The sequence below is a fragment of the Phodopus roborovskii genome, unplaced genomic scaffold (assembly GCF_943737965.1).
Source record: "Phodopus roborovskii unplaced genomic scaffold, PHOROB, whole genome shotgun sequence".
Taxonomy (NCBI): Eukaryota; Metazoa; Chordata; class Mammalia; order Rodentia; family Cricetidae; genus Phodopus; species Phodopus roborovskii.
The window spans coordinates 17,902,270-17,927,505 of NW_026126541.1; the positions used below are offsets into that span (position 1 = coordinate 17,902,270).

A 25,236-nucleotide genomic window follows, 5' to 3' on the forward strand; every position below is an offset into this window, starting at 1 on the left:
GGACAGGACATGGTAGTCATTATCCCAGCAGCCAAAGAGAACACACAAAGTAATCTCTCTTTCCACACACACGCGCTCACGTAGACATTCATGCTCACACACGTGCACTTCTGCACAAGCATACATAACTTGCACACATGTGTAAACACACACATTCTCACTCATTCGCTCAAATAAACGTAGGTTTGTGCATACATGTGCACACACTCACACTTGTGCAGTCACACATTCACACTCACTAACATGCATATGCTTGTATGCTCACATGTGCACATACATGTTTCCCCACCCATAAACTTACATACATACATTTTGCACAGTATGCACACAATGCAGGAAATGGCTCCAGTTCAGGAGTTCAAGCTCTGTCCAGCTGCTTTCATCCACAGGGTTTTACCATAGCCCGGTGGAACACACCCCCCCCCCCAAGAGTCCCAGGCTGAACACCCATAACCAGCTCCTGGTGGGGTGCAAAGTCTCGGAGTTGGGTTCTTCTTGGCAAGGCTGAGAGAACCTTCCACTGTGAATGAAGGACCCAGCCGTAGAAACCGCTGGATAGCTCCAAGGGCACCCATCTCCCCAGATCTCCAAGGAGGAGGTGGGATCATTGACAAATGGGAGCCCCAAGGTGACCTTGGGCCTTAGGAAGAGCCCCAGGAAGCAGAGTCCGGGTAGACACGGGCTTTGAGGGTGAAGGATCATGCAGGGTAGGAATTCTCCAGGTTCTCCTTAGGGAGGGGGAAGAAGGCAAGGAAGAGAGGGTTCATCCAAGCTGGGTTTTCCCCACCCTCAGACTTCCCTAGGAAAGCCTGGCTCTGATGAATCGGATTGCCCTCTGAGAGAAAGAAAGGTCCAGGGATACAAAGAGGAAGATCCTGCCCTTGGGCAAAGGACTAAGGAAGCAGAACACCGGGTAGTCACCCTCCCTCCCGCGCCACGCGGCAGGGTGGGCCCAGAGAAAGACTCAGAAGCGGGTGCTCTGGTAATGCAGCCTCCGCAGATCTGCCAGCCCCTCGCTCCGGCCATACACCTCCCTACAGGGACTCTCGGCCAGTCACCGGGCCCCCGCCCCACCCCCGCCAGCGCTGCTGCTGCCGCTGCCGCTGCTGCTGCCGCTGCTGGAACTGCCACTGCTACACCGGTCCTCATAGATGGCGATCTCGATCTGGGATGATGGTTAAGGAGCTGCGAGCACCCAGCAGTTAACCGGGAAAGGGGGTACAGATCTAGAATGAGGCCTGCCTGTGACCGAAGCCCGATGTGCCCAATAGCAGAGACCAGAAAGGCCTGAAGTCCCCAACCCTTCTCCAAGCCTCAGCTAACCTTTTCTGAGAGGACACAGGGCTGACTGCACGATGGGATCCCATGTTTGGCCTTCCTTGAGATGCATTATGGGATCTCAAGTCACGGAGGCACCGGGAAATGGTGTTATACGTGTAAACACTTCCATTTGCTGATCCCTACTGACACACTCAAGTTAGGCCAGTCGCTTCACATCTGTAAACTGGGGACACTAGCAGAGCCTTGGGACCCCTGTGCAAATTAAATGGAGTTAGTATCTGAGCCCTAAGCACAACACAAGGGCCCAGGGAAAAAGAAGCATGGGGAAACTTGCGTTTGTAGAAACTATGTTTTCTGAACTCTTCTCTCAGCTTTATTGTAAAATGTATTGTTTTAACTATTCTATTTCTCTTGCTACTGAAAGGGAAGTTCTTCACCTGAACAACGAATCCAAACGGGGTCAGCAGAACTGTCTCCACCCCTGCACAGCCTATCACTAAGATGGCCACCCCAGAGGAGCATCCCCATCCCAAACCTCATTTTTTAAAATCTGTGTTCAGTGGGTGGGGGGGATATTAAATGAGATTGTGAAAGGCTTGCAGGTTCTTTGAGAGCAGATAGCATTGCAGGTTAAGAGAGCCAGGGCTCAAACCCTGACTGACAATCTGCTGCTTAAAGGTAAGTGATGACCAGGTTACCTTCAGTGTCCTGTGTACACAGAGGGTGAGAAGGGCCCACCTGGTGGGGTGTGATAAAAATCACATGAGATTGTATTTTGCGAAGCCTTTGCATGGTGATATTAACTGATGGCACGCAGTCCAGTGCATACAAAGCCTGAACTCACAAGTGGCCCCAGTGGTGGAAAGTGAAGGGGCATCTACGACCAGTGACACGTGGGACCCTGGAAGGCCCCACGGAGGCTCCTATTTCCTAGTAACACCTCAAGGGACCCACTGGGTAGACAGCTCTGTGATCTCACACAGAATAGCCTGGAAGGATACAACCCTCATCCCACGTTCCACAGGATCCGTGAGCAGGAGCCCTCGAGGAGCGAAGACCTTCTCGTTCTGCTCCTGGATGTAACGGGAAATCTTCTTGAGAACCTGAAGAAACAGGGGTCCATAAGGGTCAGTCTGTGGTAGGGAAGCTGGGGGACAGGGGACGGGGAAGCTCCACCTTCTCATAGTGGGTCTCCGTGCAGAGGAAGATGAAGTAGGCCGTGGCACAGGCCAGGCAGCCCTCCAGGTAGGAGCTGCCCCCAATCTTCTCAGCTTCCGCATAAAAGCCATTGAGGGTCTTCACGGTCTCTTCAAAGAGCTGCCGCTCAATCTAGAAGGAGAGAGGGAGACTGTTAGCCTCCCCAACGTGAGGACAATCCCAGGTGGGGCCACATGAGTGGGAGGTGTTGATATACTGATACACAGGCACAAGCAAGAAGCTGCAGGCAGACAGAAGCCCTAGAGTCCAGTCCAGACTCGTCCGTGAGCGAGACGTGTGGCCCTGCACCAGTGGCCTGCCCATGGTGTCCTGGTTCCCTCATCTGTAGGGTAGGGTCAAGCACAGCTGTTGGCCTCTCTTGGGAAGAGGACACTCATGATGTCCTAGAGCAATGGTTCTCAACCTTCTTAATGCTGTGACCTTTTAATATGTTCCTTGTGCTGTGGTGACCACCAACCATAAAGTTCTCATTACTACTTCATAACTGTAATTTTGCTACTGTTATGAATCATAATGTAAATATCTGATATGCAGGATATCTGATTTGTGACCCCTGTGAAAGGGTTGGTTGACCCCCCTGCAAAGGGGTCTTGACAGACAGGTTGGAACCACTGTCATAGATGTTTTATGCTGAAGCTCAAATAAGTATTCTGGTGACATCAGTTCCCACTGTGATGATTGTATACCAGAGCTCAACAGCAAATTCCCACACGCAGATTCTCCAGATTTGGAAGGGGTTTCAGCTGCTTGTGACTGACAGTGGGAGCTCTGGAGTGCCACTCCTGGAGCATTTTTCCTCCTAGCTAAGAAGCCACTAGCCACTGTGTGTGTGTGTGTGTGTGTGTGTGTGTGTGTGTGTGTGTGTGTGTGTGTGTACAGCCAGGGGGTTGGCCTGTATCTATAACAATAGGAAACACTAAGAACTATGTGCCAGCCTTCTCACGAGCCCTCATATAAACTCAAAAGCGTTCTTGTCACCACTACTCTCTGACAGGTGAGGGTTGCTGGACCCCTGAGGCCCCACCTCCCGCCTCCCTGGCCCCTACCACTGCTAACTTCCTGTAAAGGACAGGCAGGCTAACCTGAGAACGGAATGCTCATGGTTTTCCAAGAGCCATTGGGGAATTCAGTCAGCAAAGACCAGCTGTGCCTCGCCTTTCAAACTTCCTCAATTAGCCTGCTCTACAACATAAACCAGCACTGGGTCTGTCCACCTCCAATCCCAAATCAGCTCTAAGGCAGCCCCTGATAGGAACGTGTACCTTCAGAAACGGGCAGATCACAGCCCTTGGCTAGCTGCCTTAGATGCCACAGCAGATGAAGATGGGACATCAGACTCCCTCCTGCCTTTAAAACAGGTAACAGCAAGAAGGAAAGCATCCCTCTAGCTCTTCCTATAGGTTGCTAAGCTTCCCTGCCATAGCTCTCATCACATAGTATCTAATTTCATCTGTTCCTGAGGATGCGTTTGCATCAATATGAACATCAGAGGCCAGTGGAAAAGCAGAAAAGGCAGGCACCTGGCTCTTCCAGTACTTTCTAATAACTTGGGTGAGTCACTTCCTGCTTCTAGCCCTGAAGGACTCTTCTGCTTCTGAAGCTGCAACATGTGTGTGCACGCGCAACCTAAGGCTCTGGCTAAAACATGTTCGTATTAGGGAGCTCTAAGGTAAGCTCGGAACCTTGCATTGTGTCTGAGATCCCAGGTGATGCTGACCCTGTCAGCCACAGAGCACAGTTTCCAAGGAAGGGCTTAGTGGTTGTGTTCAGTGCTGACTGCACTTGGACAGTTTTTAAAACCACACTGCACCCAAATCTCATCTCCAAGAGGTGAGGACTCAAATAGTCTGGGAAGGGAAGGGATAGGTCAGAGCAGCAAATACTACTGTCACCTTCCAAGTAGATGCCTTGTCTGACCCCCATTTCCCAAAGCTCACAAGTGGCCCCAATCCAGCCAAGAGTGTAAAGAGGCACTGTGCTAGACAGCAGGCTCCTGCAAGAAGGATCCAGGGATCACTCCATTCTTGCTCACCTGAGAGTTCCTCATTAAAAATTGAAATCTGTATAATTATAATTAAAATAATTTTCACCTAATTTAAAATTTAATTTGTAAATTAAGATGTAAAACAATGCAGGACCTGAGCCTTACTCCCAAAGATTCTAACTGAAGTGCTTTGGGTGGGTACACTGAGATTTTTTTTTTCAGCTCCCCAGAAAATTCTAGTTTGCGAGCTAAGGTTAAGGACAGCTGCCAAGTGGAGATTCCTAAACCACAGGCCAGCAGCTGAGTCAGCAAGCCTGGAGACACCCAATTTCACCCACTAGGACTCAGGGAATTTACATCTGTTTAACAAGTTTTTTAGAGAATCCCCATGCAAGGGAAATTTGAACTGCTGGATTGGAACAAGTCTGGGGTTTTGCATTTTGTTTTGTTTTTTTGGAGAATTTTCTGTGTGCAAATGCAAGATCAATCTTCCCATCTGAGGCAGCGAACTCATGCATTTTGTGGTATTATGTGTCACATAATATGGAAGAAAAAAATACATTCTAAGGAGACCCCCATACCTCACCCCACCCCCGTGCCATCATGAAAGTGGAGCTCTTGTTTAGAAAAAGCTGTCCTCACCCAAAAGGTGCCCTTACCCTGCTATCCAGCTCTGGAGGGAATTTGGTCTGGAACTGACAGATGGTACCATCGCTGTAATCTCTCTGGATGAAGACCTTAGTGGCCAATGATGCACTTCGCCGGAGCTCCTGAAGATTGTGGACCTGAGGAGATGGGCACACTTAGAGGATCATTGTCTCCATGTACTGATAGGAGAGCTCTCCAGCATTGCTGAATCCTGGCGCACGGGAATGGGCTGGCCACACAGCCAGGAGTGACCTAGGGAAGCAGGCCCTGTGCAGGATACATGAGAAGCTGCCTAAGGTCATTGCAAGTCTGCAAAAGTCTAAAGCAGGAGCAAAGCTGGACCAAAACAAGACACTCAGAGCCATCAATCCAGCAGAAACCAGTTCTAAGGAGGGAAGCAAGGCACAATGGCAGCCAGCCCTGTCCTTGGAGAATGTGGCACTGACCAAGAGGGAAAACTTAGTCTCTGTAAGTGCAGGCATGTAAAGAGAGGAAACCTTGATGTGCCCCTGAATTTTAAGGGAAACAGGTCCAGGCCAAGTCCAAAAGGCCAGGGAGCGCCCCCAATGGTTTTCTTAACCCAGAAAGGGGCCCAAGAATAACTATTTCCCAAGAGAAAACGTTATAGAGTGTACTGAGGCCAGAGGCTGAAGTAATCGGTTTCCTTGGTTGGAAAGAGTGGGGTGACCTTTGTCTCTCCATCCAATCTGAAAACAACATTGACGACACAGCACTTTTTTGGGGAGTGGGCTCCATTCCACAAAAGAACAAGATCTCTTTCTTCTACCTCTCCGGCCTCAGTCACTCACACTGGAGAAAAACACCTCATTGGTGAAATACGCCCAGCATTGGAACCACATGGAGACCAGGCCCTGAAGGCAGAGTGCAGAAACAATTCATCCTGTGTAATTAGCTGAATCCGTTCAGTCACTCTATTCATTTATTGAGTCCCTACTAGTGCCAGGCTCTCCAGATGCTGAGCAAAAGTCACTCTCTGGGCTCCAGGGAGGAAGACGAGTAGATGAGTAATGAATTAGACTGTGATGAATGGCTGAAACAAAGTCACATTTACTCAGAAATGTTTATCAACAAAGGCTTCCTGGAGACTGTATTGAGTCCTCTAGGAAGGTTAGGGATTAGCAGTGGCAGGGGCTGACCTGAGTAGAAAGCAGAGGAAAGGGTGACCCTAGAAAAGGGAGTAATGGAGACAGCAGAACATGACCTGCACCAGTGGCTTGAGGCAGTGTTTTTAGCAAGACCAAAGTTTGCAGAACAGATACAACCAGTGGGAAATGAACCTGTACTGCAGACAATGGTAAGATCACAAGTAGGATGGATCTCTGCCAACAGGAAAAAGTGCAGGTGGAGATGCCTAACAGCTAAGGGAAAGAGCAGAGACGAGTTGACAAGACAGAAGGAATGGATGATTGGTGTGTAGAGGTCTTAGAAATGTAGCAGTCAGAGAACATTACATAAGGCTCTCCTAAATTCAGGTAAACTTTGCTTCAAGCAGCAAATTTGATCTCAGAGTTTTGGGGATGAATTAAATAACATGTAAGTGCTCCTCCAGTGTTAATATTTCTTGATTCCCACTAGCCAGGATCTTTGTTGAAAAAGTCCCCTTTTAGATGGGTGTTATAGCATACACCTTTAATCCCAACTCAGGAGGCAGAGGCAGAAGGATCTCTGTGAGTTGAGGCCAGCCTGGTCTACAGCCAGAACTGTTAAACACAGAGAAACCCTGTCTTGGTGGGGCAGGGGGAGTCCCCTTTTAGTATCTACTAGGATCTTACGACAATTTTTTAAAAATCAACATGCTCTGGTAATATAACCAAGTCTCTCATCAATGTCTCTCTCCATCTGGTTATGGTTTCACTAAAATTCATTTTCATGAGAAAGGAAAGGGGCTTCTCTGCCCTTCCAACACCAGCATACAAGAGCCAGCCATGGATTCCATCGCCTCTGGAAGGATCATTCTGACAGTTTGCAATGTTTCAGCCATTCTGACCTGGACTTGGCTTCCTGCCACAGGCAACATCCTTTGTCTGAGCCTGCACACACACCTGTGTACACAGATGCAGGCGATATCATGAGCCATGATAGTGTGTCTCTTAGTGACTGGCTATCTGATGACCAGCTATTTCTTCCTTCTCCTAGTTACACAACTCAATCCATTCCAAGCCTTCCTTGCAAGTTGGAGTGGCCACATGCTGAGCAAAGTGGAACTGATGAGTATCCTATTTGACTCATACAGACCTGAAACTCCTCCCTTCTCCCAAAACCAGAGGGGTCAGGTATTGAAGACAGTGCAATTGGAAAGGGCCTGGGTCCCTGAATGCCTGCTGATTGGGAGCCCCCCCCCATTCAGGACCTTAAGAAGGAAGTAATCTTTAATTATTAAGACATTAGGTGCTGGCTCACATAATACAGACCTATTTCCTCTTGACTAATTCATTCACTCTCAAGTCCCTGGAGTGGGAGCGGTATCCTAAACCTAAGAGCCTGTCCTGGCTCCAGATGACTAGGTGTCTGCTTCTACCCCCTGGAGATTGTATATTAGAGGAGCAGATGAAGCATACTTTGCATGTAAGCGCCTTCGCATGCCAGGACCTGCGGGGTGCACATATCACACACCTGGGTGGAGTTGGTGAAGAATAGGATTTTAGACAAGAAAGGGTCTCCTGGTTCTTTTCTCTCCATCTTTGGTGGTTTCATCATGAAGTACTAAGGGTCCAGGCAGAAAGGTAGCCTGCTGAGCACAGTGGCACAACACCCGATCTTGGGTCACCTGACCCTTGAAAACTCTGCCCTTCTCTGTCCCCCATTTCCTCAAAGACACTAAACTTGAACCCTATAATCATAACCCCTCCTGTCCCCAACTTCAAAGAAGCCTTATCGGAAATTGTGAACATAAGCATTTACAGAGACAGAGCGGTCAGTGGGCTGCGTCTGGCCTGTGGCTAATAAGAGAGCTTGTGACTGTGTTTGAGGGCCAGCTGGCCATTGCCATTGAAGGATGCACACCCAGGGACCTGACACTTGTGATTTTTCAAAAGAAGCCACAAGTCCAGTTTTTTTTCTTAGTGTCAGGTATCCTGATTTCTAAATGTTTCCAATGATTTTTTTTTAATGTGTGAGCACTGAGCAGGCTAAATATGGATCACCTATGAATAAAAACTAACTCCAGTTGGAGAATAAAGATGGCGGCTAGGGCCAGATCCCAAGCACTTACTGACCAGCTTCTTGGGCTCCAGGAAACAGGAAGTTCTTACAGTCACCCCAATACTCTGCAGATTCTATGTGTCTCTCGCAGTGTCCCCTTAGAAACTCTGCAGGGGAATCTTAGAGTCTCTGAGAACTGAGCTACTCCCTATCTCTCCCTGTCCTCAGCCCTGCCCCTCTCTCTCATTGCCATTCCCCAGTCTGCTGGCAGCTAAGGCCAAGACCAAGATTCCTTCATGAGGAGGAAAATCACTGGTGAGATCTGTGGATACCATTTCTCAAGCCACGATGGGACAAGGAATGGGAAGATAACTGGAGATGGGACACAGCAGGTGTCATAGTGTGTCTCTATACACCTGGCAGTCCTTCAGGCTGGACTTGTACAGAGCAATCACTGGAATGCAATGAGCTCCTGAGCCTGGTATGCCTAAGACAAACAGGAGGTCCCAGCTGGTCCATAGATTCATCCTCACTGAAGACCTACTCATTCCTTAAGATACAGGTGACACACAGCTCACCAATCATGGGATCCGTATGATGATCCAACACTGGGCTGGGCTACAATAGGCAAGTGCAAATCATGAGTCACTGGCAGCCAGGTAGGACCTGAGAGTGGAAATCTGGGCACAGGGCCACCCTTCTCCTCAAGCTCAAGCTCAAGCTAGTGACTCGGAGATCAGACTTCCAAATACCCTTCCTGGATAACATCTCTGATGTGCCAAAACCTACTTCGAGAAGCCCCTCCAACAAAAGGCACTCATCCGCTTGTTCTTGGCCATTTGGACTGTTTCCCAGGCAGCTCCTGCTCCTAGTGACACACATTTGCAAAGGTCTACTGCTCAGATCTCCAAACGAGGTCAGGGCCTCACTCAGGGATCTTTCTCCCTCCTCACGCACACCCTCCCCTAATGCTAACTTCTAAACAGGTTTTTTTTTTTTTTCCAATGTGATGTTGTTTCCCCTCCCCCCCTCCTCTCCTCTCTCTTCCTGTCACCTCTTCCCCTGGAGCTCAGCTCCATCTTCAGAATGCGAAGAACATGACCATGGGAACTTAGAGTGAGGTTTCCCTTCCCAACAGGTTTTTCCTGGTAATTGCAAGCCAATCCTAATAGGAAAAAAACACCCTAGGGGAATGACTCACCCCGGCCCAGGCACCATATAACCATACATCCTGTGCCTTGGCAGAGCCTGAGTTCCTTCCCTTAGCACTCTTAGCAGGGTCCAGACAAGGCTTCTGTCCCTCTGCCCTCAAAATGACCAGCCAGGCCAGTCAGGGAACCTGAGTGCCTCTGGTTCAATGGTTCTCAACCCTCCTAATGCTGCACCTCATGCTATGGTGATGCCCAACCACACAATTATTTTCGTTGCCACTTCATAACTGAAATTTTGCTTGTTATGAATCATAATGCAGATATCTGTCATTTCCAATGATCTTAAAGGGGTTATGAACCACATGTTGAGAACCATTGCTCTAGTTCTTCCTGACATACCTATCCTAACTCAAAGCTCCATCTCTAGACCCTAGCACTTTGCTCTAGTACACCTCATTCTGACTAATTGGATACAATGTCCCAGTTGCAAAGCAACAAAGATAGTGGTCATGGAAGCAAGGTGAATATTGTCTTGACACTGCAGTTGCATCATCTGTAAAATGGGATGATGAAGCCTTCTTTGACTCCTTTGCCAGGCTTGAAGCAAGCTTCCAAGCCTTGGTCGCTTCATCTGCTAATTGCAGATAATAACACCATCCTTGCCCACTTCACAGAGCTGCTCAAATGCTCAAAGGCATTCTGTGTGCCACGGTGCAGTATCCACAGAGGCATTATGAGCAGGGCCTCTCCCAGGGGAGAGTCATCAAGCCTGCCAACAGCTTCCTGGAAACCTGGCCTCCGCCAGGAGGCGGGAGTCTGTGGGCAAAATGTGTGGGCCACAGCACACCTGTAGGGAAGAGACACAAGGAGGCAGGCCTGTCGGGATCCATCAGATCACACTAAAACCTGCTGCTGCAGTCTGGCAGGCCTGTCTGGGAGGTGGCCAGCCCCTTCGTGGTCTTCTCCATCTCTGTGGTACATCCGGAGCACTCTGCATTGCTCTAGAGGGGTTCTAGGAGGGCATGGGTCCCTCCTAGCTAACCTGTATAGCGTCAGAAGGCAAGCAGTGCCAAGCAACATCAGGAGATTCAGTGGGATAATGGTAATAGCACTTGGTACTGATGTCATGCCTCTCACCAGGAAGCCCAGAGGCATTGCACAGAATCATTCACAGGCCTTTGCTTTCCTCCTTGGCAGGGTTCCCGCTAGGCTGCAAATGGGGAGACACCACAAAAGAAGACAGCAGCAGAACTGGGGAGACCCAGTGTGCTGTGTTACACTCCAAAATTTCAAAGAAAGAAACTTTCAGCTCTGCTGTTAGCATGCTGTGTGAATACCAAGCCAATCCTTTTTTCCATGTCAGCTTTATCATGTATAAAGAGCACAAAATGAGGGGAGGGGTAAACCCCAGGGGTAGAGATAAAAATCCTGATTTCTTAAGCATTATGACAAGATTGTGCTCTTAGCTAACAGGTCCCTTGGTCCGTAGGCACACTCTTAAATAAGGCAGCCTTTCCCCGCACACAGGCAAATGTGGGCACTCTGGGACCAGCAATTCAGGCAGAGAAGGACATCAAGGAATGGTTGGTGCAGGAAGTTCCTTACACCAACCCTTTGGGTTCTGGGCCAGAGGATGTCTTTGTCCACACCCTCCTCCTAAGGAAATGAGGATGTAGAGGAAGGTCTGTCTTCCTTAGTCAAGCAGGGTACTGCACCGCATAGCAACAACAGCAGTAGGCCACCTCCTCTCCTGTATACACAAGCATGCAGAGATTTCCAACCCTCCAGGGAATTAGAACCCTGTGTTCAGGAGAAGGGGAAATCCCAACCTAGGCTGGGACCTGGTGCTATTGGTAGCAAGTGGACACTCCAGGGCTCAGGGTAGCATGGCATGCCAGAGGTGATGGGACCGCTACCCAAAGAAGCTCTGTTCATCTGCCCTGCCACTCTATGCCTGCCCCCCCAGGATCCCAGGGAAACACCCCCTTCCTCCACCCGCCCCCGCCTTCTCCTTGCACCCAGTCTGCCCCTAGTGGGGAATCATTCCCTGCGGCATTGCCTGCGGGCTAGGGTGCTGGCGCCTACCTCAGTGGCCATCTTCATGGGGTGCTGACCACTCCTAGGCTGCCTCAGGGTTGGTCCAGAAGGGCTGTCCGCGGTGCTGACTCGGAGAGCGGGTGGGCTCGCCGAGGCCAGCAAAGGACTGGGTGCTGTCCGCGGTGCTGATGAGATCGCCAAAGCCCGAGGCTTGCTCTTGCGGGCAGCAGGGTCCCGTAGAGGGGATCTGTGCTGTCCACGGTGCTGATGCAGGAGCCGGGCCGGGGAGGCGAGGCCGCGCCCGAGGCTCCTCACCGCCCGATCGCCTGCTTCCAGGGCTCCTGCAAGCAATGGTCCGGTTTATCTTTGACAGCGGCAGCAGCGGCGGGTACGGGGGCGGCGGGGGAAGGAGGGGCCAGTGCCTCGGCGGGCGGGGAGGGGGAAGCCGCGGCCCCCAGACTCCGGCACCCGCCGGAGAGGAGCCCCGCCCGCGGCCACCGGCTCCGCTCCCGCCCCGCCCAGTCCCGACCCCGCCCAGAGCCCCGCCTCTCCTGCCTGCCCTCCCCCTGAAGAAGAGCCTAGAGCTCTCTCTGCGCAAGCTGTCACCTTCTCTCGGGACTTCCAGAGGCGGAGTAGAGAGGCTGGACTCTGCCGCAAGGCACTCCAGCCTGTAGGAACGGACGTCCCCACCGGCCTCTACCTTTCTCAACACCCCCAACATCAGACTCTAACCCTTCCCCCACCTTGCCCCTGACTGCCTCCTCTTTTCTTCCCCCCTCTCGACTTTCTAGCCTGATTCATCTCTATGCACGATCCAAGCACCACCCGGCCTTACGTGGACATTTCCCCCTCTTTTCTGCTTTCCTCTTCCTAGAACCCCATTAGCTAGAGGGAGATGCTGTAGATCACAGTCATTATTATTATTGTTGTTATTATTATCATTATCATTATTATTAATACGTGCACATATTTCATCCACAGCTTTGCCCCGGAGTTCCTTCTTTCAAGGAGCTCTAAATGGAAACCAGGCCTACACCTTACTCTTCTCTCCTCTGCCATCCCTGAGTTTAAACACACTCCCACATTATCCCATTACCGACACTAGTCAAAAACAACAACAGAGTGCCAAACCGGTATGCCCACTGTCCAAAGTGGCAATCTGGCATCAGGCCTTCCAATCAAATGGCTAATCTACCTAATAAGCAGAAAGGAAGCCCCAACACAGATACCCTTCCTTGAACACACCCATAATATCCCAAGGTCTGTCTCTGAGGGGAGCTGGGTACCACTCTCTACAGCGTGGCTGCCACAGGTCAGAAGCTGCATGGGGAAGATGAGGCAGCCAGAAGACCTGAGTCCAGTTCAGCCTTCTGCTGACCTCCAGCCTTGAATAACTGTCTCACTGTCTGAGTTTATGGTCCTCTTTCTGCAGAATATACATGTTGACCTTCATTAGCCTATAGCTAGGGTACTTGCTTTTTATTTCACATTTTTATCTTAAAATTTCCAAACATACAGGGGAGGTCACTGTATAGTCACAAACTATACTATCTAACTGCTTCCATAATAGTATTTTTACCACATTTGATTTGTTTGCCTCACCTCTCTGATAGAAATAGAAGCAAGGAGGTGTGTGTGTGTGTGTGTGTGTGTGTGTGTGTGTGTGTGTGTGTGTGTGTGTTCTGACTAGATTATTAGAAATGGAGAGGTTCTACAATATTACCCTTAAATATGTCAGCATTCATCTCCTCAGACTAAGAACCCTTTCCTAATCCACATGTGGTGATGTATGCCTTTAATCTCAGCACTCAGGAGGCTAAGGAGGGAGGGATACAAGGGACCTAGTCTCAAAAAACAGAAAAGCATTCTCCTATCTAATCATATTATCATATCTTTTAAAATTCATCGTAATCTTACTATTTTAGAGTGGTTTGTTGCCTCAAAGACATATTAATAGCAATTCCTCCAGAACTTTCTATTTTTAATACAAACATTTATGGATCACTTACTCTGTGCCAGATGATATGTTCCACACTGCATATATATTTTGTAACCCCTGCGAGTAAATGTTTTTAAATTTTTAAAGTATTTCTCTGTGTATCTCTCTATCTCTCTCCCTCCCTCCCTCTCTCTCTCTCTCTCTCTCTGTGTGTGTGTGTGTGTGTGTGTGTTGAATTTGTGTTGTGAGTGTCAATGTGTGGATGCCACAGAGCCTATGGGGTCAGAGGACAAGCTTGAGTGTCAATCTTCACCAACTACAGAGTCTTTTGTTTGCCATTGCAAACACCAAGCTAGCTGGCCCACCTCACCATATGAGCATTGGGGTTTCAGGCTTGTCTTATCTGGCTTTTTTTACATAGATCTTGGAGACTTGAACTCAGTTCTTCACACACACATCAGACACTTCACCTACTGAGCCATTTCTCCAGCCCCAGTTCCATATTATGCATCAATTTTTATTATTTCAACTCTGTAAAGGAAGAAACAGAATAAGATGCCCAAGGTCTCCTATGAGTAGGATTTAGACAAAGGCAGTCATGCTCTAGAGGCCATGTGTGGCCTGTCCGCTAACTACACTGCCTCCTTTGCAGACATAGGCTGGCAGAGGACCAACATCTCCAACTGCCACTGTTTCATAAGAGCATGCCAGGTCTCTCAGGATAAGAGGCATGCCAAAAAAACAAAACAAACAAACAAACGAAAAACAGCTAAAGGTAGATATTCTGGTCTGCCTTGTAGCTCAGTAAGTATTTTGGCATTAATGTGTAAACTGTGACTGTCTGCTAATCCCATTATGATCACTGCTAACAAGTGAGCCCACCCAGTGGTGTCCGTGTCCTTACTATCCCTTCTCACTTGACTTCAATCAGATTAATTTGACGATAGTCTGAAAACCACCCTGTTCACCTGGAGGCTAGAAGGAAGCCATTCAACAAACCCACCCTGCTCTTTGTTGAGTAGACTCTGTGGACTTGGGATACTGCAATGACTGTCCTTACAGTACTAGACTTATAGACTCGGGATACACACACTGAGAAGGGAAGTTCAGTGCAGAATTGTGATTATTACTAGAATATAAAATGAGCTGTGAGAAGGGCATAGACAGGTTATTTCTGCAGGAGTACTCAGGGGAAACTTGCTGAATAAGGTCGAATTTGGGCAGAGGTCTGAAAGAAGAGAGAGAAATAGATATACAAATACCTAGTAAAAGAGCAACCAGGCATAAAGGACAGAGTTCAAGAGCCTTGAAAAGGAATGGGCCTAAGGTGCCTAAAAAAATAGCTCCAAACTAGTCCCCGTAGAACAGACAGCAAGGGAAAGGAAGGTGGGAATTTTTTAAATGGGAGGTAACTAGGTTTTTTAGGGCCTTATAGGCCCTACTAAGAACTTTGGATCATGGTCAAGAGAGTGAGATAGCCAAGTTGTAGAAGGTCTAGAATAAAGACATGACATTATTGAATTGTAGTTACTCCAAGCTCCACTTCAACCAACCAGAGACCTAACTTAGCTCAAAAGTCCATTCAACTACAAGTGTTCAGAGAGCTTGATGGGCACCAAGTGTGATGCTGCCGCTTTCCCGGGAGTCTTTCCAGTGACACTGTAGGACTAGAACTCCGAGGCCTTGAGGTTATCTATGCAAGCACAGAGGGAAGCTTTCAATGTCTAACTTTATTGACAGAAAGAGAACTTACCAGCCTCAGCCCACTTTTCTGCATTGCCAAGGTAGTTATAACCACCTTGAAGGCCCCCAAAGCTGGGAGGCATCAGAGCAGAGAGCATAGTGAGAAGAGAGCATCACATCATGCTGACTCAGGTTAGGGTAAGACACTATAGGATGGAATGTTCCCACACCCCAGTCGTCTGGGCTGTAACTGGAGAGGCATAGAGGCCTTGAGATTTAATCTGACTAATCGTTATTATCCAGATGCCTTGAGACAGCCCGGTCCCGTGCAGGAGCCTGGGTCTTTGATGTTTTTGTCATAATTTAATGAGTTCACCCACAAAATAACATCAAAGACAATCTACTAACTAATTCACTGTTATCATCTTCCAATCTGTGGCTGCTCCAAAAGGAGGAGCGTGGCCAGAAAGAGAAACCGACTGAAAGATCTGGAAAGAGATGAGAAGAAAAATAAGTCCCACATAGGAGACTGCAGAGGAGCCAGGGAAAGCCCGGCAAACCTCGGGGAGGGGGAGCAAGGGGAGAAGGATGGGGCCTGAGAGGAAAGCCATCCCATGAGTGCTTGAGGGGAAACTGTCCTGGAAAGTCTTAAGTGCTGTCATTGTGCAGAAACACTGGAGGAGGTTGGGAGGAAGTGTGTGGTAGGAACCAGTGTCTCTGGAGCCAGATTGCACAGGACGCAACCTCTGGCTCTGTTATTTACTGTGAAGTCATGTGATCACTCTCCCTTCCAGCTAGGAGCCACCAAGCACAGGGAGCTTTCTCTAGCTCTTACCTGACTTTCAAACCAAGTCTGTGAGAAGAAAACAGGGTTAGATGTAAGTGGGTACCACACAGGATGTCAGTGACACTTCTTCCCAGCCCAGCAGGACTTCCTAAAGCACAGAAAAGATAGACACAGACAAGCATCAATTCAGCCAGTCATTTACTACCCACCAGACAGAAAGATGACCATGGAGTGCTCCCATCCCTACACAAGCACCGAATTCAGCAGTGATGACCAAAGATACGGTTTTGAATATGATTTTTCCCTCTAAAATGTGTGGTAAGGGGCTGGATGGCTGGCTCAATGGGTAAGGCACTTGCTGTGTGAGCATGAGGACTTGTGTTCAGAACCCCAGCACCCACATTAAAAGCCAGGCATGGCCACACCATGCATCTGTAACTGCAGTGTCAGGTGCAGAGAAGGAGCAGAGGTGGAGAGTCACTGGGGCTTGCTGGCCACAAGCTTAGAGGAAAAATGACGAGTCCAGATTCAGTGAAACACCCTGTCTTAGTGGAATAAGGTAGACAGACACGATGTGCATAAATATACCAATACACACCTATACATACATGTATGCACACATACATAAAATACACACACACCAAAAAAAAAGTATGTTGACTAATTGTATTAAGAAGACCAAGTAGGACTTTTAAGAGGTTATTGATGCTCATGCATTTAATGAAGTAATGGATTAGTGGGCTAGTGGGTTATCTTAAGCGTGGATCTGCCAAGCTGGAGTGATGGCTCAGTGGTTGAGGAACACTGACTGCTCTTCCAGAAGACCTGGGTTTGATTCTCAGCACCCACATATCAGCTTACAACTGACACATTCACACAAACATACATGCAGGCAAAACACAAGTACACATGAAATAAAAATAAATGATTTTTAAAAAGTGGATCTGCCATAAAAGCCTATCAGACCAGGTCTCTCCCCATTCCCTACCTCTTATCACATGACACTCACTCTGTTGCCATAAGACCTTGCCAGCTCTTTGCCAAAAACACTTTGACCTCAGACTAGAACCGTGTCCCAAAATGAACATCTTTTCTTTATAAGGTACCCAGTCTGTGATGTATCAATAGCAGAAGAAAACAGGCTAGGAAGACAAGAGTGGTGACACATGTCTTTAATCCCAGCACTTGAGAGGTGCGGACAGGAGTTCAAGGTCAGCCTCTGGAACATGCCAAGCTCAAAGCCAGCCTGGTCAACAAGAGATCCTGGCTTCAAAGACTGAGATAACCAACGTCTATGATAAATGCTAACATGAAGACATAGCCCTGAGAGGTGGAGTCCATAAAAGTATGTGGAATTTGCACAGTACCTTCAGGGATTAGTGTCAGACTTCTAGGCAGCAGCAGAAGCTAAGAATGCTTGCATGGTAGCAGAGAACTCAGAGTCTCTAGAACTGAAGACTGAATGAAGCAGCAGCCAGGCAGAGACAAGGGCAACTATGAAGTCCCCAGAGACATGAATGAGGGACTGCCCTAAAAATAGTGTCAGAGGAGGCAGGCCATGACACATGTCTGCAAGTAGAGTCACTAGGAGGTGACTAAGCCAGAGTGGAGTCGCCTCCTTTTATACAACTCCTCCTCCTCCTCCAGGAAGTAGAGTGGGAGGGAAAGGTCTCCAAGTAGAGTTCATAGCCATCAGGGAAATACAGAAATAACGGTAATACCAGAATAAGACTATTGGCCAAAATATTTGCCTGTCTTTACAAGCCACTGTGCTAGAGGCTGTGCGAGCCACTTCAGGGAGGCTCCTGATGGAGAGCCAGTAGTGAATGATTGACTACAGGGTCTTATGTCCACATCAAGCACACTGGCAGCAGGCTCAGCAATCACTACAAACCACAGCCACTAGGAGAGACTGTGACTAAATGAAGGGTGTGATCTCAGGGAGTAAAGGATGGGCATGAAGGGTAAAAGGTGCTTTTAAGGCATTGTTAATTACAAGATCCGACAGGGATCATGCAGTTCAACCCAATTTCTACTGAAGAACCCTCTGTTCAAACACAATCTCACATGAAAGATCTATGAAAAAATGACAGATGAATTTGGATAAAGAGAGACACGACTGATTTGCTCTCCTACCCCACCCCCCATCCCCACCAAAGCTGCCAAGGTACGGTTCCCCACCAAAGCTCTGCAGAATAGTCCTTTTTAAATCATTGACATAAGGCAAGCCTGCGACTTTAGCAATCCAGATGTTCAAGCCAGGCAATGGTGGTGCACATGTCAGATCCCAACACTTGTGAAGCAGTGGCAGACAGATCTCTGAGTTCAAGGCCAACCTGGTCTCCAGAGTGGGTTCCAGGACAGCCAGGGCTACCACAGTAACCCTGTCTCAAAAAACCAAGACAGAAAGAAAACTCTCTTTATGAGAGAAAATAAGAGGTCCAACCCAGTTTGCCTCCCATCTTTCCATCCTTTAACCAGAAGAAATGGCTGCTTCATTCTTTCAGGTATTTCCCATTTAAATTCTCCCAATGCTCATCTTTAAGTTACCAGATAATAGACTCGTGATGCTACTTCTTCGTGCCTTCTCCTGTTTTCCGCCGAACAGAACAGGGTTCCTGCTGCATAGGAGGGGAGCAGAGATGGCTGTCCTAAGGGCCCACATCAACACTAGCTCTCCCACCTTGTAGCCATGGGTCAAAGTCTGCCAGCCCAAAGCCTTTCTTCAGTCACCCCATCCACAGACAGAGCTTTCTGACCTGTGTGATACGGTTTTGGAATCCCTAACCATGGACCAGGTCATAAGGAGGCACCCTCAACGGAACATCTGCATAGCGTTCCATGTTCCGCCAGCCAGCGCCCACCCACTCTCTGCCTCACATGCCTCAATCACTCCTCATTCTTGGGCCCTGTCTTCCTTCCCATAGCTTCCATCACCAAAAATGTCATCTCTCTTCATCCAGGCTACGATGAAAGTACCAAGTCATGTCTGGTTCATGCTGTGTATTCCACATACAAGATAAAGATAAAATAAAATAAAAATTTAAAAATGTGATTCTTCAAGACTAAGGTTCGGTGCAAGAACATAGGTGAAACTCATGTGTTCACGCTCTAGTTGGTGCCATGAAAATGGGTCACTCAGTGTAGAAGGATAAACAACTGTGAGAGGGCTGGCTACTGTGACGGGCACATGGATGCCTCTGTGTGAGCCTTGCTTGTGCTGCCCACTAGCTAGATGGCAACTGGCAAGTTGGTTAATGTCTACAAGCCCAGCTTCACTTAGGCAATGCAGGCTTAATGTTCCCTAAATCACTGGAGCTCCATCAGGGACAAATAAGCCACAGGAGCTCTGGGAAGAGCCAGCTGCAGCCCCTGGCTTGAAGCAGGTGTTCAACAAAGAAGGAGGGTGAGGGAGGAATAAGGAGAAACGGATTGGCAGCTGGACCCGGAGCCCAGGTCTATTGCAGAAGCCCAAAGATAATCCCCCCAGGGGGTGGATAAACAAAGTCAGGTCCCATGGGACATTCAAGAGCAACTGAATTGGCAGGGATTACACACCGTGAAGTCTAGAGAGAGAGCAGTTAAAAGAGCAGAGGGAGCAGGTGAACAGAATAACAGGGAGGGAGGGAGAGATCAAAGGAGGAACTCCACCAGCCAGAGCATTTGGGCTGCAAATAGATTGTCCTATTAACACCATTTGTGGAGCAGACATTTAACTAACATAAGAAGTCTAGAGGGTAGTGCTTCCAAAATTAGCCCCATGGCTCACCAGTGTCCCCAAGAACCCAGGATTTTTCCATCCTTTCTTTACCATATCCTGAGCAAATGGTTTTCTCCCACTCAGGGTTGCTAACCAGCTCCTGCTGTGCCAAATGCCAGGGTTTACCAGCATCTACAATGGGAATGGAGAGGGAGGGGGAGGGGGAAGAATGGAGGAAGGACAGCATTGTTCCTTTTCTCCTGAATTAAGCTCTCCCAGGAGCCTTCTCTCAGATAAGGCTGTTCCATTGCCCATGTCTAGTACCATGAAGCCAGGACACAATATCAGACTCCAAAACGGGAGAGAGACAGTCAGTTGAATATAGTCAGCCTGGGTGTGTGACCAACACCATCTGCCATGCTATTTGGGTTTGAAATGTGGGACCCTAAAGGAGACAGAAAGGACCTGTGCTGTGAGCAAGAAGGGAAGTCTAGAAACAGATTCTGAAAGCCAACTTGTGTTGCTTAGAAGACTGGTAAGCCACTTTCACAGCTGAGTTCTCTCCCCAGCTCAAGGAAACAGATTCCAAAAAGAAGGCAGTGACTTTTCACCTCAGCAAAGCCAGACAAGAAACCAGGCATGGTGGCTCACACCTGTAATCAGGAAGGAAACAGGATGGTGAGCCAATCTGGGCTGCACAGGGAGACCCTGCCTCAGCAAAACAAAATAAAACCAAACCAAAACTCAAAAGGCGGCTGCTTCAGGAAGTACAATGAGCCACGCCCTCTAGATCAACAATTCAATGGATATAAAGGCAGACGCTGGGAGGCAACGGGGAGATTTTTGTTCCTTTGGCTGGTGGAACCTTCAGCTGCCTCAGCCATTTTGAGAAATAAGCCATAGCCCAAATTCCCCTTCTAGATTCACAACCCTGCATATGTGTGTCCAGTTATAGACAGTAACATTCACTGAAACACTCTGTGAAAAATAATAAAGCTGGAACAACCAAAATATCTGGAGACTGGAATGTGAATAGTGAAGGCACTAAGGAATGATCACCGCATAACGGTAGCAACACGCATTGCATTAATTCCAGAAGACACCGTTCAGAAAAGGCAAACTGTGGCAGAGCTTATCTGGCATGGTTATTTATATGAAGTTCCACAACATGCAAAAGCTGAAACAACATGCTACTTAGATAAAAAATTAACATGAATGTAAAACTACCAAATAGAGGGAAACTACACACATACAGCCCAAACTCAGTGCAAGCTTGGGGACAGGTTATGGAATAATCTTTTTGCACACTATGGAGATGTGTCTTTGCCAGGGCACCTTCTGACTGGCTTGATAAAAGAGCTGACTGGCCAGTAGGTAGGCAGGACAGCAAGACACCAAGGATGCTGGGAAGGAGGGTGGAGTCTCAGGAGTCACAAGAAATGCAGAGAGAAGCAAGATAAACATGCCATGTTGAAAGAAGGTTCAGCCACATAGCAGAGGGCAGATAAGAAATATGGGTTAGGGCTGGAGAGATGGCTCAGCCGTTAAAGGCTAGGCTCACAACCAAAAATATAAGAAATATGGGTTAATTTAAAATGTAAGAGTTAACTAGTAACCAGCCTGAGCTACTGCCCAAGCATTTATAATTAATAATAAGTTCCTGAGTGGTTATCTGGGAGACACTGACAAGACACAGAGAAACGCTGCCTACAGGGACAAGCACACTGGGGACCCCAGATAAGGAGGGAACCTTTTTCCTTTAAGCTGAGTATAGATGCAATGCACAGGCTTTTGTTACATTCTTATTCCTTACAGACTGCATAGCCCAGACATATCCTTTGTACTCATAGAAAAATTAATTACAATAATTAAAAGAAAGAACATAGAGCATCAAAGTGGGTTGAGGGTGGGGGTAGCCTATTTTGAGGGCATGAATGTTGTTCACCACACCACAACTGCAGAGCCCAGCAGCTCCAGGACCAGGCTGGACCAGTTCTGCTGGTGTCAGGCAGACTGCTCGAGTTCCACATTTGAGGGAAGGAGAAATGGAGGATGGAAATGGGACCAGGGTGTCTAGATACTTCTCCTTGGGGAATTAGAGGTGAGATTAAGGAGAAAAGCCCTGAATCCCTTCCTAGAGGCCTTGCTCTGAGCCAGGCTTGGCCATTTCGGTAGCTCTCACTCAAACTTCCTGCTTAGTTCAGAAATGGGCACTGATACCTTCATTCCAACAGAGAAAAGGCTAGAGCTGAACCAAACAGCTCACTCATGTCTCAGGCAGTGATACCCCAACTTCAACTCAAGCACAATGACTTTCATCCATCCCACCCGGTAGACTCTACCTCCCAGGGCTTCGTACATCCTTCCTCTATCCCAGGAACCCCAGATCTTTTCCTGGAGTGTCTTGCCTACTTCAAAGTCTCAGCTTTAATGTCACTTTCTAGAAAGTCTTTCTTGACCACTCTGCCTCACTGGGGGCCCTTTGTTGCTCTCCTTGCTTGAACTCTGCCCCTTGCCCTGCCCCAGCTTCGACTACCCACATTACTAAGATGTTCTGTCTGAGTTCCCCATAAGCTCTTCAATACTTATCATATACTAGAACATCCCATAGTAGAGCATCCCATACTAGAACATCAAATACTAGAACATCATATTCTAGAACATCACATAGTAGAACATCCCATAGTAGAGCATCATATACTAGAGCATCACATACTAGAACATCACGTACCAGAGCATCTCATAGCAAAGATCAGGCACACAGAAAGTGCTGATTAACTTTATGCAGGGAATAAAAGGCTGAACCTAGCTGGCAAAAGGCAGCTAATATAAAGACAGGGGAACAGATTCCATCCATGTTCCAGAGCCTCTACCAACCTCTTCTATACCCTGTTGGGCACATGGCCCTCTCCACCTTCAGGCTGGTATCCAGACATCCATGAAGAGAGGAAGTAAGGCCTTCTAGACAACTCTGTTGCTGACAGGTCATGGATCCCCTGCCGGGCACATACACCTCCACTCCTAATGAGATCTTTCCATTAGTTTCTCGGCAGCCACCATTCCAGAAAGATACCCAAAATTGAAGGATGTTCAGAGATGAAATATCTGAAACAATGTGTAGACAAGGGGAATGGAGTAATTACATCAGATGAAAAGAACCACACTCTGGCCTTTGCCAAGGTAAATGGAATCAGATAATTGCATTCAAGGCCTTCAAGGGTGTGAAGCCCTCAGAGGGAGATGATGCACTGGGGTGATGTTGAGAGTAGAATTATGTGAAATAGAACAAAATGAATCCCTGGGAATTTTAGGCTTAGTGGTAGGAACCATTTCCTCCCTGGAAGGCTCTGAGGTTGGGCATAGTTTTAACGGAAGGGGCAGGTACCACCATGCTGGCAATTAAGCCCATTGTTAGCCAGAAACTGAACATACAGCTGCCTCATTCTAGAAGGTTGGGGACAAGTGTTGGCCAGAAGTAATCTGGTGGTGGGGTAGCATGGTGGTCATCGAACAGGCTTTCAGTCACAGAGCCGATTCCTGTCCCAGCTGCCAGCTTCCTGGCATGTGGTTGTTGGGGTTTGGTTCAGGAGCCTGGGACCTCGAGTTCTGCCTCTGAAAAAACGGTGGTAACACTAACGCAAACGGGGGCAGTAAATGCAGCAACTTATGCCAGCTCCTGTCAGAGTGCTGCGTAGACGGACAACACATTTGGCCCCAGTTCTAAACCCTGAACGGAGACACACATTGGATCCTGTTGGGTTCCCATCTGTATCAGGATAGGGATAGAGTTGGGTCCACAGAACCCTGGGGCTTCAATCGGCTCTGAGGTGCCATTTCCTACCACAACTGTGTGGGAACCGAGACAGAAGGCTCAGCAGGAAAGCCTGGCCAGGCAGGCCCACATCTTCCTCTCCTTCGCTTTCAAGGCATTGGAAACCAACCAAATTGTAGCCTTTTGCTGACTGAGAGGACAGCAGGCCCCTTGGTGCAGGGCTGGTGCCCATCTCCTGGCCTCCTCTCCTACAGATAAGCTTTCATTTAGGGGCCTCTGTGTAAAGCATTTGCTGAAAGCGAGTCCTGTTTAACAGTAACTATTGTAGCATTTTCTCAGCATGTGGAAGGACCTGGGTGCCACCCCTAACACTGCAAAAAAGAAAAGTCTCTGTAAAGATTTCAAAGGTTAGCCTCTCTCCAGCAGGTTTCAGGGTAGACTGGGTAGTGGAGAAAGAAGTAAGGCCTGAACTTCTCCGAATAAACATCAAGGAAGTTATGGCCTTCTGCCAGCATCTAAAACATAAACAGCCAGGATCCCCAAAACAACGAAATAAAATGCTGAACGGGGCACAGAGAAGAGTTTGAAGGCCTATCCTTATCTGTAGGGACGGGAGAGCACTCTCAAGGATGAGGACGGTGTCTGGACATTAGAGCTGGAGAAAATGTGGCTGCCAGGGACAGAGCGGACACAAGGCCATGAAGTATTCCTGTCATAGGCTCATTTGGAATCAGAGACAAACTTTATCCTCTCCATCCCTCCCACAGCATCACGGCCTCCTGGGACTTGGCTAACTAGTCGAGAATAGGGGTACAAGTCAAAACACAGCTACAGAAAGTGAGTAGGGCTTGTCCTGAATTATAAGCACACGGGTGAGTACGGAACCATGGAGAGAGAGAACCAGGTGAGTAGCAAGATCTGGCTCACACTTCCACTGGCTTTGTCGGTGTGCAAAGCTCACAGGGCCTCTCTGGGCCTTGGACAAGCCTCAGAACCCTAGAGGCTGTCCCAGGCCTGACTCTCAGTCTGCAGATTCCCCCACAGCTGCTCATACACACCTGGATGCCTCCCTTTCTAGAGTAGTTTATTCTCAGGACAGCAGGAACTCAGGATCCTTGAAGGGTCTCTAGGAAACTGGATTAGCCGAGTGCCAGAGGACTTACCCAGTATGGTGGGATGGATCCCCTACCAGGGTTCCAGGGTGATCCAATGCATCAGGGCCCTAGTTGGTGAGAAGTAAGGGACAGGCTGAAGGACAAGGCTCTGCACAAAGAGCCTTAGCCATAGAGAAGTCAGGCCTGGGGAGAGGGGCTCTTGCCTTGTGCCTCTGGCAGATTCCAAGAAAGCAGTTGTACCTGGTTGGGCTTTGGACAGGCCTCAACAGCTAGAGGATGGCTCAGTTCTCAGGAGAAGCCAAGGCTCGAATTCTACTTGCTGGGCCCTGACTCTATTCCAGGCCCAACTAAGGGCCTCAGACCCAGTGTTTCACCTAATCCTAGGAGGTGGCCCCTTGACTATACCCATTTTACAGGTGAGCAAGTGAGTTACTGAGTGATTCAGCTAAGAAGTGATGTCAGGATCCCAGTCCTGGTTCAAGAATCCAGCAAGTCTCCCCCACCCCGTGCCCAGCCAGCCTCTCCAAAACCTGCCCCCACAGGCCTGCAGTTCAACTGGACACACCTTAGAACCAAGCATTGGACCTCTTAAAGCTTCCAGAAGGGACACAGGGCTTGGGAAGCGGGTCAGACAATACGCACACGGGGTGTGGCTTTGGGGTCTTGGTGGGGTGGAGACTGGAGCTCTCTGGAGGAGAAGGATCTCTGGGACAATAGTGATGCTCTTCTGGCCAGCAGTCAGAGGGACCACAGGACTGT

General features: G+C 48.5%; 1 protein-coding gene across 2 annotated transcripts; it reads right to left on the bottom strand.

The window, feature by feature from the left end:
• Nucleotides 1-977: 977 nt before the first annotated feature.
• On the bottom strand, nucleotides 978-18,455 carry Golga7b (golgin A7 family member B). 2 transcript variants are annotated; one of them, XM_051199872.1, is made up of 6 exons: nucleotides 18,441-18,455; nucleotides 11,530-11,822; nucleotides 5,143-5,268; nucleotides 2,458-2,610; nucleotides 2,283-2,384; nucleotides 978-1,165 (listed from the first exon to the last, which is right to left on the bottom strand). In XM_051199872.1, exons 2-6 carry the CDS (start codon nucleotides 11,545-11,547, stop codon nucleotides 1,055-1,057), a joined length of 510 nt encoding a protein of 169 aa, XP_051055829.1. In that variant the 5' UTR covers nucleotides 11,548-11,822; nucleotides 18,441-18,455; the 3' UTR covers nucleotides 978-1,054. The 2 variants fall into 2 exon arrangements, with proteins under 2 accessions (XP_051055829.1, XP_051055828.1); XM_051199871.1 differs by lacking the exon at nucleotides 18,441-18,455 and adding an exon at nucleotides 15,939-16,025.
• Nucleotides 18,456-25,236: the final 6,781 nt, after the last annotated feature.

What these genes read in the sequence shown, in the direction of transcription:
- Golga7b (XM_051199872.1), bottom strand. An exon ending in CGGAGACCCACTATGAGAAG is followed by an intron (nt 2,385 to 2,457) that starts GTGGAGCTTCCC and finishes CTGTTTCTTCAG; the next exon opens with GTTCTCAAGAAGATTTCCCG. An exon ending in TGGAACGTGGGATGAGGGTT is followed by an intron (nt 1,166 to 2,282) that starts GTATCCTTCCAG and finishes CCATCATCCCAG; the next exon opens with ATCGAGATCGCCATCTATGA.